Source organism: Giraffa tippelskirchi, chromosome 5 (assembly GCF_054371585.1).
Source record: "Giraffa tippelskirchi isolate mGirTip1 chromosome 5, T2T-mGirTip1v1.2.pri, whole genome shotgun sequence".
NCBI lineage: Eukaryota > Metazoa > Chordata > Mammalia > Artiodactyla > Giraffidae > Giraffa > Giraffa tippelskirchi.
This window is the reverse complement of record NC_137279.1, coordinates 71,216,814-71,232,703: the sequence shown is the minus strand read 5'-3', so window position 1 is coordinate 71,232,703 and position 15,890 is coordinate 71,216,814. Positions and strand designations below refer to the sequence as shown.

The window sequence follows — 15,890 nt, the reverse complement described above, 5'->3', positions numbered from 1 at the left end:
CATCCTCAGAAAAGACCAGCAAACAGACCCAGTGCCCTGCAGATCTGAGCCCCAAAGCCAAGTTAAGATCCTGGGAAGTCTTCTGGGTCCTGCACACCCTCCCCCGGGAACCCTCCTCTGTCTGACAGTGCACCTCCCAGGGACTCCATCACCTGTGTTCATGTTGCAGGCTCTACGCTGAATTCCTGAAGACCTGGACCCCATTCTGGACCCCAGAGGGGATGGAGCCGCCACAGCACCAGGAGCCTCATCTGGACCAGACCATGGGAGGCCTCACTGCTTCTTTCCTGAGAGCCCTCATTTAGTATAACTTAAGTTGTTTTGTTGTATAGATTTAGTGTTAGTTTATCTACAAGTTCTGTATGTATCTCTATGTTCAATATTTATAGGTAAGGTGTTTCATTAAAGTTTTTAATCTATCTTGTTACTTTTTAAATACTTTTTTGTAAAAATACACACATGTATGGAAAAGCAACCTCAACAGAGGTAGAACTTAATGAATTGTTGTAAGGCAATCACCCTCGTGTCCACCACCAAGATCTCCACCTTCGCACACAACTCAGTCTTTGCTGAGTAAGGAACTGCAAATTTAGTCCTTATATCTGTCCGCATGTCATTGTCTTTAAGGATTCTGTTTTCTCACGTCTGCTCATTCCACTAGTCATAGGAGATCAATATACTCTAGATCTTTCATTATTTGCATGTAAGGACTTTTGAAACTCATTCTGCTTGGCTGGTAAAAAGTTCATAATTCATCACTTCTCTCCTTGTGTTACTTAAATGTGTTTGTCTCTTTTCTTCTAACACAAAGAATTTCTCTCCAAAAAGGCTCTTAAAATTCTAGTTTTTATTCCCTTATATTTCTCCCTCTCTTTTATTCCAGCTACCCAAAGGACTATTATTTTTAAAACCTAGTAGCTTTACTACAGTTCATTTGCTATTAGTCATTGCAAGAATATACCCATTATTCTTTTTAATAAACAGCTTCAAACCCTTTTATCCAGAAAACTTTGCATCATAATGTTTAATATTTGCTGTATATCCTTGCTGTGATTTTACTTTCAGAGACTCCCGTCATTCATACAAGGCCAGGGTAGCCTATTGTGCTGCAGTCCATGGGGCTGCAGAGAGTAGGGCACAACTGAGCAACTGAACAACAGCAATCATTCACTTATCAGATCTCTTATGATGATCTTCCACTTTTAACATATTCATCAAATATGTTACATCTCTTTCCTTGATTTATTTTCCAGGAGTTTTCTAAAAGACATATTTTTTTAAGAGGCTCTTCTTTTCATCTACTGTTTCTTATAAGGCATTATTTCTCAGTGTGTTTCTCCTACTTTCACTTTCATTTTCAAAGTGATTTTTTAACTTTTTCTTATTATTTTCTGAGTTCCTCACACTGATTTCTGAGTTTTCTCAATTCTGACGTATGATGTCCTTTCAAAACTTGAATTTTTTTTTCTCTACTTTTTGTTGTTTACAGTGTTTACTCCTTATTGTTAAGCACAGCATCATGCATGAATGAGAATGTTTATATCCATGGAGAAGTTGCTAAGCATTTCTGTAAAGTTTTCATTCCAATTGCAAAGAGAGGCAAAACCAAAGAATGTTCCAACTAGAGCACAATTGCACTCATCTCACACACTAACAAAGTAATGCTCAAAATTCTCCAAGCCAGGCTTCAACAGTATGTCAACCGTGAGCTTCCAGATGTTCCAGTTGGATTTAGAAAAGGCAGGGGAACCAGAGATCAAATTGCCAACATCTGTTGGATCATAAAAAAAGCAAGAGAGCTCCAGAAAAAAACATCTACTTCTGCTTTATTGAATATGCCAAAGCCTTTGACTGTGTGGATCACAACAAACTGTGGAAAATCCTTCAAGAGATGGGAATACCAAACCAACTTACCTGTTTCCTGAGAAATCTGTGCGCAGGTAAAGAAGCAACACTTAGAACCAGACATGGAACAACAGACCGGTTTCAGATTAGGAAAGGAGTACGACGAGGATGTACATTGTCACTCTGCTTATTTAACTTATATTTAGAGTACATCATGCAAAATGCTGGGATGGATGAAGCACAAGTTAGAGTCAAGATTGCCGGGAAAAATATCAATAACCTCAGATATGCAGATGACACCACCCTTATGGCTGAAAGCAAAGAGGAACTAAACAACCTCTTGATGAAAGTGAAAGAGGAGAGTGAACAAGCTAGCTTAAATCTCAGCATTCAAAACACTGAAGTTAAAACTAAAATGAGCATCCGGTCCCATCACTTCATGGCACATAGATGGGAAAACAATGGCAACAAAGACAGATTTTATTTTCTTGTGCTCCAAAATCACTGCTGATGGTTGTTACTGCAGCCATGAAATTAAAAGATGCTTGCTCTTTGGAAGAAAAGCCATGACAAATCTAGACAGCGTATTAAAAAGCAGAGACATTAATTGCCAACAAAGATTCAACTAGTCAAAGCTGTGGTTTTTCCAATAGTCAAATATGGATATGAGAGTTGGACCATAAAGAAGCTGAGCACCAAAGAAGTAATGTTTTTGGACTGTGGCTGGAGAAGACTCTTGAGAGTTCCTTGGACAGCAAGCAGGTGGACAAATGATCTTTGTCAGGGTTCTAAAATTACCAAGTGAAGAAAGAATAGTCTCCTCAACAATCAACAGAATAAAAAACCAACCTACATAATGAGAGGAAGCATCTGCAAACTTTGTAACTGAATAAGGGTCCGATATCCAGAATATATAAGAAACAGGTACAACTCAACTTGAAAACAACAGCAGGCAAATAATTGAGTTTAAAAAATGTGTAAAGAGCTTCAATAGACATTTCTTCATAGAAGACATTGAAGTGATCAATACATATAGGAAAAGTGCTCAATATCAGTCAGCATCAGAGAAATGGAAACAAAGCCAAAAGGAGATATCACCTTTGAGGATGCACATTTTATATGTGTATAAATATATAAAACAGATGCTGGCAAGGATGTGGAGAAGTGGAACTTTTCTACCCTGTTGGTAGGAATTTGAAATGGCATAGCCATTATGGAAAACAGTGGAGGTCCTTGAAAAATTTACTAAGAAAACTATATCATAAGATGCAGCAATCACTTACTAGAGTTTATGTCCAAAGGAGATAAAACTAGAATGTCCAGGAGAGATCTACAACCTCATGTCCATTGCTGCACTGTGTAAAACAATCAAGATAGAAAAACAACCCAGTGCCCAAAAGCTGATGAATCAATAAAGAAAATGTGGTGTATATGTACAGTGGACTGTGATTCAGTCTAAAAAAGAAGGAAATCCTGTCATTTGCAGCAATATGCATGAAGCTGGAGGACATTAGTAAGAGTGAAATAAGCCAGTCAAAGGAGGACAAATTCTGCATGAGTCCATTTAACTGAGGTATCTAAAGGAAAACTCCGAGAAGCAGAGAGTAGAAGGTTGTTCCAAGAGTTGGGAGGAGGTTGATACGGGGAGTGTCTGTTATGGGGAGTGTCTGTTGAATAGTTACAAAGTTTTAGTTGCAATGGAAAAGTTCTAGAGACCTGCTGTACAACAGGGTGCATGGAGTTAAGAGGATTGACTGGACACATCAAAATCTACAAGGCAAAACTGGACTGAACTTCCTCTGTGCCTGGAGGCTCCTCCGTTCTCAGATTCCTCTAGAACTGGGTGTGGCATGTGGGTACCAACAGGGGCTCCCTGAAGAAGGAAGGAGCCCCCAACCCCAGGACTAGGTGTCTCGGGTGAGGGGAGAGGATTCATTCCGAGGCTCTAATATGAAAGAGTTTGAATGGGGGAAGTGGCAGAGTGATGAATCACAACCAATCAAAATGCCATGAGACCTACTAAGAGGTGAGATTTACTATTAAATGAATCTGCGATTGACCCAGTAAGGGGGATCCTGAAATGGAGTTTGTTCATTAAGAATCCTGTAGACTTCCCTGGTGGCTCAGTGGTTAAGAATCTGCATGCCAATGCAGGAGATTCAGACTTGATCCCTGATTGGGAAGATTCTCATGCCGCAGAGCAACTAAGTCAGTGGGCCATGACTACTGATCCAGTGCTCTAGATCCCAGAAGCAGCAACCACTGAGCGCATATGCCAAAACTGAAGCCCGAGAGCCCTAGAACCCACGCCCTGGAACAAAGAAGCCACCACAGTGAGAAACCTGTGCACCACAACTAGAGAGTAGGCCTCGCTCTCCACAAGCAGAGAAAAGCCTGGGCAGCCACCAAGACCCAGCACAGCCAGTACAATATATATGGGATGCTACCATCCCGCTCCTTGCTATTTCACCTGCATTGTCTGGCCATTTCAAGATGGCTGTTTGCTGATTAACAAAGGAAAGACTGGTGCCTGATGAAAGGTTTTAGCCTGAAAGGCTAAGAGGATTGTGGCCCTCTGCTGGTTTCCCTGCTAACCAATGAGCCAATCTGCTGTTAATTCCCCCTGTAACTAACTGGTAGACTCCCTATTCCCCCAGGGTGAAGAACGCTTCTGCTGTGTTCTTCCTGTTACCTGCTACCGTAGTGGGTGTCTCTCCAGGACCCTTTCACTTCAGACGTGCAGGACATCCCATCTATTTTACTTTGGTATTTCTGTCATTGGTTCTGGTATCTTTCTTTGGCCTCAAGTCCAGGCAAGTACAGGGCTTGCAAGCCCGTGAAGGGTAGCCTAACAGCTTCTGCAGAGTATTTGTACGGCCTGATTTGGTGATTCATTTATAGGTATTTCCTGGGCTCACGCACACATCCCAGGTACTCATGAGCCTTTGGGACACTGAAATGGCAATGTCAACACCCAGATCTTAGAGGAATTCCCAGCAGGTGTTCCTCTTGAGGGGACAGGTATGGACACAGGGCCCAGGGTGCCTGTGCTGAACATCATCAGAGAAGAGGTGAGGAGGGAGAGAGGGACACTGTGTCTCCTCACGAGCCCATCCCTCCACCACTGACTCTGAGATCAGGGAGGGAGGGACACAGGGCCTTCAGAGAGACACGACCAGCACACTGAACACTACACACCACACTGAGAGAGTGACACAAGGCACGAGGAACTGAAATGACATATCTTGCTCATAGACTTGAGAGTTACTACTGTTGACATTTGTACACTACAGAAAGCGAAGTATAAATTCATTGCAACTCCAATCAAAATGTTAATGTCATTTTCATAGAAATGGAAAAAACAAGTCCAAAAATATATGTGGAACCACTAAGGACCCCAAATAGACAGAATAATCTTGAGAACAAAGATCAGATTTCTCACCTCTGATTTCAAAATACATTACAAAGATATAGGATTTAAAGCTGTATGATACTGGCAGAAACAGATGTATAGCCCTGAAGACCAAAATAAAAGGCCCCGAGTAAACTCATGGTCAAATGAAATTCACCAAGGTTCTAAGACAACAAAATAGGGAAAGGTTAGTTTCTTCAATAATCAGTTGGACAAAAAGATAACCTACAGAAAACTTACAAACCAAATATCAGATAAAGAGCTCATACTCAAAATATATAAAAAAATACCACAACTCAAATGCAAAACAAACAAAAAATTAAAATGGTAGATAAACAAGTTGAGGACTGTGCAAAGACTTAAACAGACATTTCCATAGCAAGACATACAAATGAATAAAATACACAGGAAAAGGTTTTCAACCTCACTAATCATCAGAGCAATGCAAATCAATACCTCACGCCCTGTTATGTTGAGCATTATAAAGGTAAAAAATTAAGAGGTTAAGGCCATGATGTGAGGAGCTGAAACCTTTGTACACTTCTAGTAGGAATGTAAATTGTGCAGCTATTTTGTGGAAAGTGAAAGTTGCTCAGTCATGTTCGACTCTTTGCGTCCCATGGGCTATACAGTCCATGGAATTCTCTAGGCGAGAATACTGGAGTGGGTAGCCTTTCCCTTCTCCAGGGTATCTTCCCAACCCAGGGGTTGAACCTAGGTCTCCTGCATTGCAGGTGGTTTCTTTACCAGCTGAGCCACAAAGAACAGTACAAAGGTTCCTTATAAAAGTATAAACAATATCATATGATTCAGCAAACACAGTTCTGGATATACATACAAAGGAAATTAAATCAGCATCACAGAGCAATATATGCAATCCTAAATTTACTGCAACATTTTTCACAACAGACTGGACACACAACCAACTTCAGGTAAAAAATAAGTGTCCTATGGCTGAGATAACTTTAGATTACTGGGAGAAACTTAATTCTCAAAATAACTGCATAAGACTCTTAGCCTCTTAGAGAGGATGAAAAGAATATTAAAATTAAAGTGCCCAAATTTTCTTAGTATGAAATGGTGCCCCCAAAGTTCTACAGATAGTGAAGCTTCATATACACACAGCACCTGCCAGGGTTTACCCCAATCTTGCAAGGACTGGGAAGATGACACCTGGGAACATCTGAGGAAAGGTCACAAGGTGGGCATGACTGGGCTGTGGGGAGCAGGGGCAGGGCTGTCTGGAGGGAGTAGTGGGTTCTAAAGGGAGCAGTCACCCCAGGTCCTGCTGCTCTGAGTCTCTGACCTAGGTCTGGTCAGTGCCAAGAGACCAGGTCAGCAGGGCTGCGAGAGCAAATGTGTAAAGAAAGCCAGCGGCCCCTTCACAGTCTCTAGAATCCATGGCCATGCTGCTCTCTAGGGGCACATGGACTGCTCTCACGAGGAAGCACCTTCAGCACAGCATCCCTGGGGAGGTGCGGTGCTGAGATGAGCTCCAGGAGACTCAGTCCAGGCAGGGATGCCAGAGTACATGAGCTCTGACTCATCCAACCCCGAGAGCACCCTTTACATGAGGAATAAACAGTGAGGACAAACATGAGGGGAAGCCACACGTCCTGAAAATGCAGAGGGAGAGGGTTCACATCTCACCCACCACCTGACACTCACTGCAAGAACTTGGTCTTCAGTAGCTATGAGACTTGTGCCCACTAGGATATGATTATCACAGGAGCATTTAAAGATGAAGACAAAGTCCCTTGTACATAATACCCTGCAGGTACTTACCAGGTGTCAAGCTTTCATATTTGACAGTGAAAAGGCAATGAAAGAGGAGTCTTGTGAGAAAGGACATTTCTAAATGGAAAAGCAAGAAGGGATGACTCTAAGTACAGCACAATAAAGCACATGGACACATAGCTCTATTTCATCATTAAAATATGAAAAAAAATCACAATTCTACACTTTTTCTTTTCTTCCTCAGTTTATATTCACCTTCCTTCATTTCAAAATAAACAGGTACGACCTGATTGGTCTGGGAACCCTGTCTCTCTAAGTCTCACCTTAGAGTTGCATTCTCTTCCACATCACTGCCACAAATACTCTCCACGTTCCATTCTGTAGAAAGACAACCATGAGCAGTAATACACTTATTATACAAGCTGACCCATCCATCTTTCCTCCTCTGCTTGGCTCACACAGCCTCTCCCTTGTCTTCACTCTGGGTTCTCAGGCCTCAACTGTGCTTTGCAGAGTCAGAGCCCTTCAACAAGACTTTGATCATGGTTGCAAAATTTCACCTGAGAGAGAAATGCTGAGAGAATCACCTTTCAACCTTACACTTTTACAGGCCCAGTTTTGCTCTTACCTTCAAGCTTACCAACCTGAAATTCCAACTCTTATGGACACACTTGAAATACGGATAGTGAGACCAAGCAATTGCATGATTTTTGTTGTTTCTTTAATTTAAAGTTAATTATTGCTTGAAATATGTTCATTATAGATAGGCAGATCTGACTAGTGACTACTACACTGCAAAGTTCAGCTCTAAGAGCTCCAAAAATAAGCAAAAAGCATTGAACTATTTGTTGTAGTTGTTCTTTATTGCAGAAGGTTGTATGGCCTGAGATGATCATTTGTAGGTATCTGGGGTCTTGGACCCAGACCAGGCATTGGGAGAGTCCTTGTGGACATTCCTGTAGTAAGGTGAACACTCAGATCCAAAGAAAATTCCCAGTAGGTGGCTCACTTATAGGCAGAAGTGAAGAGCATGGCCCAGAGCTCCTGTACTACAAGTAACAAGAGGGCAGGTATAGAGGGGAGGGAGGAAATTTCACTGTCTTCATGAGCTCATCTTTCCCATCCCTGACTCTAGAGGATCCAAGCAAGGCAGTGGAAAAGTCTCCTTGGGAAGTGAAATATTTGTGCACTGAAAATCATAGGACACTGTTGAAACAAAAAAGAGACAAGTAATTGGAATGACATAGCATATTCATAGACTGGAATATTTAGTGTTGTTGAACTTTCTATACTACTAAAAGTGATGTACATATATATCAAAACCTCTCACAACATCTCATGTCATTTTCATGTAATGGAGAATTCATTCCAAAATACTTATGAAAACCAAAAGTAACCCAAAGAGACAAAATAATCTTGAGAGCAAAGAACAATGTGGTCTTAAGGCTTCCTGAATTCAAAACACATAAGAATGCCATAGCAGTCAAAACAGTGTTCTACCGGCAACAAAATAGGCAGTGAGACCAATGAACCATAAGAAGGGAATCTCCAATAAATTGACACATGTGTGGCCAAATGATCTTTGCCAAGGACTTAAAATAACCAAGTGAAGAAAGAACAGTCTTCTCAACAATCAACAGAAAAAAAAAGGTAACTTATAGAATGAGAGGAAGTATCTACAAACTTTGTATCTGAATAAGAGACCAATATGCAGAATATATAAGAAATGAGTACAATTCAACCTCAAAACAACAGCAGGCAAATAACTGAGTTTAAAAAATGTGTATAAAGCTTCAATATATATTTCTTCATAGAAGACAGAGAAGTGATCAATACATGTAGGAAAAGTGTTCAGCATCACTAAGTATCAGTGAAATGGAAACCAAGTCAAAGGGAAATATCACCTTTCAGAATGTGTATCATTAAAAAAGAAAAGAGGAAGAAAAACACCCAGATATTGGCCAGGATGTGGAGAAGTGGAACTTCTGTACCCGGTTCGTAGAAATGGCATAGCCATTATGGAATTAAAATGGCATAGCCATTATGGAACAATTTGGAAGTCCCCCAAAATATTATTAGCAGAATTATCATTAGATCCAGAAATCACTCTTTTCAGTTCATGTCCAAAGGAGATAAAACTACAGTGTCCAAGAGATATATATAACCTCATGTCCATTGCCACATTATACACAACAACCAAGAGAGAACAACTGCCCTGTGCCCAAAAGCAGATGAATCAATGAAGAAAATGTGGTGTATACATACACTGGAGTGTGACTCAGTGTTTTATAAGGAAGGAAATCCTGTCATTTGCAGGAATATGAATAAAACTGGAGGACACTGGTAAGAGGGAAATAAGCCAGTCAGAGGAGGACAAATATTGCATGACTCCATTTACCTGAGGTATCTAAAGGAAAATTCAGAGAAGCAGAGAGCAGAAGGGTGGTTTAAAGAGCTGGGAGGAGGTAACACGGGGAGTGTCTGTTCAATGTTTATAAAATTTTAGTTTCAAGATGGAAAAGTTCTAGAGACCAGCTGAACGACACAGTGCATGGAGTTAACAGGGCTGACTGGACACTTGAAAGCTCAAGAGTCAAAACTGGGCTGAAGTTCCTCCATCTATTTGTGAAGGCTCTTCTTTCCCCAGATTCCTCAAGAAAAGGGTGTGGCATGTGGAAACTAGCAGGGGCTCCCTGCAGAAGGAAGGAGCCTCTCCAGTACTAAGTACCTGAGATGAGGGGGGAGGATTCATTCAGAGGCTCTAAAAGGAAAGGTTGTGAATGGGACACATGGCAGAGTGATGAATCATGACCAATCAAAATCCCATAAGACCACTAAGAGATGAGATTTACTATTAAATGAAGGTGTGATTGACCCAGTAAGGGGGCTTCTGAAACACAGTTTTGCTCATTAAGAATCTTGTAGGGCTTCCCTGGTGTCTCAGTGGTAAGAATCTTCCTGCCAATGCAAGAGATACAGGCTCGATCCCTGGTCTAGAAAGATTCCACATGCCGCAGAGCAACTAAACCCATGCACCACAACTACTGAGCCTGTGCTCTAGAACCCAGAAGCCGCAGCTACTGAGCCCGCAGGCCAAAACTACTGCAGCCCCAGAGCCCTAGAACCCGTGCTCTGCAACAAAGAAGCCTCCACAGCAAGAAGGCTACGCTCCATGGCTAGAGACTAGGCCTCGCTCTCCACAAGTTGAGAAAAGCTTGCACAGCAAAGAAGACCCAGCACAGTCAGTAAAAACTTAATAAAAATTATAAAAATCCCTGTAAACATTTTCTTGGGTAGTGATGAATTTGTCTTCCAGGTTAAAGGATGTTCACTTCATATAAAATCAATGTAAATAGTGAATGTGTATACTTTCATTTTATATACACACTCATTCAGTGGTGATGGGAATTTATGTGGGGAAGTTGACACCAGTAACAGTGATGTTTAGGGTGACAAACGTCAAGGAAACCACAACACAAAAATATTCACACACACAAAAATCACACTACACATTACACATAGAGACACATCCATTCCCATGGACAGAAACTTACACTATTAACCATAATGCAGCTTCTTCCTGGAACCACAGCAATCAGCCATATTACTCTATTTATAAATTACTTTCTATTACCAGGGCCCCTACACTTATTACCAGCAGGAATTTGAAAACAATTTCCCTCTACATTAAAATCAGCGAGAAAGCCTCAACTTTCTCATCTACAAAGCTTTTTCTTCCCAAGTGAAAGATTTTAGAATACATATTGCTTTCACGTGCAGAAAGGGCCAGATACAAATACAGAAGAGAAGACACAATGAGGATAAAGTCACACGGAGGCACAGTCTTTGGTTCATTTGAGGACAGTAGAAAACCTGATGAGGAGCAGTGGTGGAGTCCAGGGTACCCAGCAAGGTCAGAGGACACACACTCAGGATGAAAGGCAAGACCTTTGCCTGGAGGATGGAACTTCCAAGTCCATTTGGGTTGGAAATTACCAAATTCCTTTCCTAGAGGAAATTTGCTCCAGGAGAGAGAGAACTCTACTCTACAGAGTGTAACAGATGTTAACAATTTTAATATACTGTGAACTGAGGCATCATGAGTTGGTAACAAGACTCTCACTCCACATTATCCCAATCAAGGGAATTGTCTATATCCAGAATGAACACCCTCAATACTCATAAACGAAATCTACTTTTTGAAAACAAAAAAAGGCTTGCCTTGGAGAAACACTGTCTCTTCTGTCCTGTCACGAGTTGGGTTGACTGGCAGGTCCTCAGTAAAACCTAGAGGGACACAGAGTGGCTATTTGAACACTGGAGAGGCTGCCTGGAAACCGGTTAGGGGGTTTTCTCTGTGTGTGGACATGGGGTGGTGTGTTCGGATGTGGACGTTTAGTAAACATGCGCTGAACTTGTGTCCATCCATCCTCTTTAGAGGAGGAAGGAAAGTAGAGGAGGAAGGAGATGAAAACAGAGCTTTGGCTTTCTAGCTAAGAGGAACCTAATCAAAAGGACATATTCAATGAAAAAAACAAAAAAAAGGAAAACTCTAAAGCACATGATACTGTTCAGTAAAAGAGACCCACGAGTCCTCCTGCTTATTTTGAGCTCCTACTAAATTGCCACGGTCTGTTGATTTTTCCCAGATCACTCTTCCTCCTGGATCCACAGTTGCTGCTACTCTAATTAGCATGCTTTCTATGAGACTTTGTTCTTGATTAAAAGTAATCTCTGTTAGAGGACGGAATTCAATCCTGGATAAAGTATGCTACTATATTTATTCACTTATCATTTGTCTTAAAGAAAATCAAATATACAAGATCTGATAATACTGAATTCTTACTATTTAAATACAGCCACTATCAATAATATCATATTTGTCTATCAATATCAGTTTTTCTATACAGGCTGTGCATGTCCACAGAGTCAGTGTCTCTCCATACTCACAAGGACCATACGTTTGCTGGGACAGTTACTTATAGAAAGCACCAGGTAAGCACTGACTGTCTGTAATCCATGTAGGAGATTGGCAGTAAGACTCATGTTCACCAGGCTAGCAATCAAGTTTTATTTTGAGTTCTTTGTTGCCACTAACCCTTGGGTATGTGCTGCAGGAATTGATCACTTGAAAGGTAATGTTACCCGATACAATAACACATTTTCCCCACTCTTATCTGTTTATTCAGTGACACGTGCACTGATGGATGAGACCTGTATTGTCTACATGAACCTACACAACTCTCTGTAAGTTGACAGAAGGATGTAGGTCTCGAGGTGACTTTCTTACTAATACCTGGGCCAAAAGTCCACTGTTAATCTGCCCATAGCTCCCCTGGGTTCTGTGAACACAGAGACCACCATATATATATATATATGGATCAGTCTCTTGCTCTGCACTCCCAGCCCTCACCCCCAGTAGGCACCTGGGATCAGGGCTCCTCTCCAACCAGAGCCAGCAAGAGAACCTCACCTTCATCAGCTAGATTGTTCCTCAGCAGAGGGATGTCCGTGCATGCAAATTGCTTCTGTTGGCTGTACCATCCACCTGAGATTAGAGAGAAGACAACAGTGTGAGGGTGTCAGCATCTTGTGTACTGTGCATACAGGTCTTTCATTCTCATATTTGCTCTCAGAAAACTAAATGGGAATTTGTTGTTGAGTCCACAGCCCCAAAAGAAAACAGAGAGGATGCCTGTGGGAAAGGCACGAGCTTGTCCTGAAATATCTCTCGAGCCCATTTTGACCAGCAATTAGAACATTTTATTTCAAGAAGGAAAATTTTCTTCTGAAGAATGTGCTCCTGACCACAGTTTCTAATTGATGTTGTCATTTTTTTTATTTTTTATTTTTTTATTTTAAATTAGTTTATCTATTTTTTAACTGTACAATATTGAATTTGTTTTGCCATACATTGACATGAATCCACCATGGGTGTGTATGTTTTCCCCTTCCAGAACCCCCCTCCCACCTCCCTCCCCATCCCATCCCTCCGGGTCGTCCCGGTGCACCAGCCCCGAGCACCCTGTATCATGCATCGAACCTGGACTGGAGATTCGTTTCACATATGATAATTTACATGCTTCAATGCCATTCTCCCATATCATCCTGCCCTCATCCTCTCCCATAGAGTCCATAATACTGTTCTATTTATCTGTGTCTCCTTTGATGTCTCGCATACAGGGTGATCTTTACTGATTAACTAAATACCATATATATGTGTTAGTATACTATATTGGTGTTTTTCTTTCTGGCTTACTTCACTCTGTATAATAGGCTCCAGTTTCATCCACCTCATTAGAAATGATTCAAATGTATTCTTTTTTAATGGCTGAATAATATTCCATTGTGTATATGTACCACAGCTTCCTTATCCATTTGTCTGCTGATGCGCATCTAGACTGCTTCCATGTCCTGGCTATTATAAACAGTGCTGCAATGAACATTGGGGTACACGTGTCTCTTTCAAGTCTGGTTTCCTCAATGTGTATGCCCAGCAGTGGGATTGCTAGGTCATATGGCAGTTCTAGTTCCAGTTTTTTAAGGAATCTCCACATTGTTCTCCATAGTGGCTGTACTAGTTTGCATTCCCACCAACAGTGTAAGAGGGTTCCCTTTTCTCCACACCCTCTCCAGCATTTATTGCTTGAAGTCTTTTGGATAGTAGCCATTCTGATGGGTGTGAAATGGTACCTCATTGTGGTTTTGATTTGCATTTCTCTGAAAATGAGTGATGTTGAGCATCTTTTCGTGTGTTTGTTAGCCATCTGTATGTCTTCTTTGGAGAAGTGTCTGTTTAGTTCTTTGGCCCACTTTTTGATTGGGTCGTTTATTTTTCTGGAATTGAGCTGCAGGAGGTGCTTGTATATTTTTGAGATTAATTCTTTGTCCGTTGCTTCGTTTGCTATTATTTTCTCCCATTCTGAAGGCTGTCTTTTCACCTTGCTTATAGTTTCCTTTGTTGTGCAAAAGCTTTTAATTTTAATTAGGTCCCATTTGTTTATTTTTGCTTTTATTTCCAATATTCTGGGAGGTGGGTCATAGAGGATCCTGCTGTGGTTTATGCTGGAGAGTGTTTTGCCTATGTTTTCCTCTAGGAGTTTTATAGTTTCTGGTCTTACATTTAGATCTTTAATCCATTTTGTGTTTATTTTTGTGTATGGCACACACCTTCTTTTAAATGCCTTTTGATTAATTAAGTCAGGCCCACCCAGGATGATATATCTTTTAATAAAACTGACTGCTTAGGACTGATTAACTAAACTAATTTAATTACAGTCGCAAAATTCCCACACAGCATTGCTGAGAATAACTGAGTCTCTGGGAAGTGTATGAACACACTATAAACTAGTTATTTCACAGCCTCCTTGAAATTTCATAGGAGTGTATCTCCTGTAGCCTACCCAAAGTAGAAAAACACTAGAAAGGGAATTCTGGAGGATTTAGTTCAGAAGCAAAGCTGTGTGGGAAACCATGACAGTGGATACAGCAGTCATGGTAGTCTGGGGGCAAGCACTGTGGACAAGGAAAGCAAATTCATTTTCTGAGTAAGTGTATTTTCCATTAAAAGCAAGATGTTTCCCAATTCTATAAAGAAAGGGATATACGGTAGTCAGTCTGCCACCAAGTAGCTGGCTGATCCCCTCAGAGGATTCAGCGTCAGTCTCCATTGTTGGTATATGGACATTCAACAGTGTCTATAGCCAGGCCAGCCTTGGGGGTGGAATTCAGCATTGCTAAGCTTATGCTGATCCCATCCTTGTCACCAGAGCTGCTTTGTTCATGAGTCACTGGGGAACGACAGAGGTGGCTGAGCAGGATGCTGACAGACGTGCATAGTAGAGGCCGTCTTAGTCACTTGATTGCTAAAGTCCCTCTTTTCTGTTTGTTTTGTTTTGTTTTTACTAATTCACATGGAACAAAATTATCTTACTATCCTGTTTCCAAAGACATCTATCTACATACCATCTTCAGGACTCTTTCTTCGTGAATCTTACAATTGTGCCCTGATCATTCCACCAAACCATTGGCCACATTTTATGAACTGGTATTGAGCTGGTCATTTGGCATCTCTCCTTATAGGCAAAAACAAACAGGCAATTACGCTGACTGAAGCTCTGCCTTTTACTGAAAAAGAAGTCCCTATGCCCAACTTACAGGGAGGCTAAACAAGAACAGAAGGTCAGGGTGTGGAGCCCAGAAAGATGTACTGAGGGCCCTGCAAGCAGAGGAGTGGCTCATGCCTTAAAAACCCCAAACTCCCTGAAAGCTCTCAGTGACGCCCTTTCCTAGGAAGGTGAGGCAGGGGCGTGCTGAATTGTAAACATCTCGGTGTCAGACCCCTTGTTCTGGGGGTCAGGTCATGGTCAGGTAACTGTTCCCCTAAATATCTCATGGGTGTTAGGCTCTGTTCTGACAAGAAAGGGCAGGGCCTGAGGCACGACTTACCCTCCAGGGTCCAGTCCTGGCTGAGTCAGAGCTCAGCTGGCAGCGCCCTCAGGGCCAGGTCCTCAGACCTTGCTCAGCCGTCATCGCTGAGGGAGCCGGGTGCCCAACCCAACTGGCCCTCAGGCTCCTCAGGCCGGCCATGTGGTGGGGGTGTGGGAGCAGGTCCTGCAGATGGCATCCCAGGCAGACAGGGCTGCCAGGAGGTGGCAGAGACGGGGAGAGGGTCACTGCCTCCTCAAGGCCTGGGCGCGGCCAGTAGGGTCCACAGTGAGGGCTCTGGAGATCAGCAGGACACAGCCCCCTACATGTCCCCTGAACCCTCAGATCACCCACTGGTCTGAGGCTGGATGAACTGGAGCCCCCTGGGGAGAAGGCCAAGATTGACTCTTACCTCACTGTCCACCTGACGATCCCTGCTCCACTGACTTTGTCAGAACGCCCCCACTAA

General features: G+C 42.0%; 2 protein-coding genes across 10 annotated transcripts in view; one reads left to right on the top strand and one right to left on the bottom strand.

Annotated features, from left to right (window-relative positions):
• LOC145506682 (uncharacterized) overlaps positions 1 to 419 on the top strand; it is a 28,546-nt gene extending 28,127 nt beyond the window's left edge. For all 9 annotated transcript variants that reach the window (XR_014054170.1, XR_014054168.1, XR_014054169.1 and 6 more), the window contains one exon: positions 170 to 419. Coding sequence is in view for 2 of the 9 variants with exons in the window: in XM_081491935.1 (XP_081348061.1) it covers positions 170 to 181 (12 nt within the window). In the remaining 7 variants the exon portion in view is untranslated. The remainder of the gene's footprint in view (positions 1 to 169) is intronic.
• LOC145506681 (uncharacterized) overlaps positions 1 to 15,865 on the bottom strand; it is a 141,078-nt gene extending 125,213 nt beyond the window's left edge. Inside the window, exons 1-5 of the transcript XR_014054163.1 lie at positions 15,834 to 15,865; positions 12,468 to 12,542; positions 11,216 to 11,281; positions 7,318 to 7,372; positions 7,043 to 7,111 (exon numbers count right to left, since the gene is read on the bottom strand). The gene's annotated coding sequence lies outside the window, so the exon portion shown is untranslated. The remainder of the gene's footprint in view (positions 1 to 7,042; positions 7,112 to 7,317; positions 7,373 to 11,215; positions 11,282 to 12,467; positions 12,543 to 15,833) is intronic.
• Positions 15,866 to 15,890: the final 25 nt, after the last annotated feature.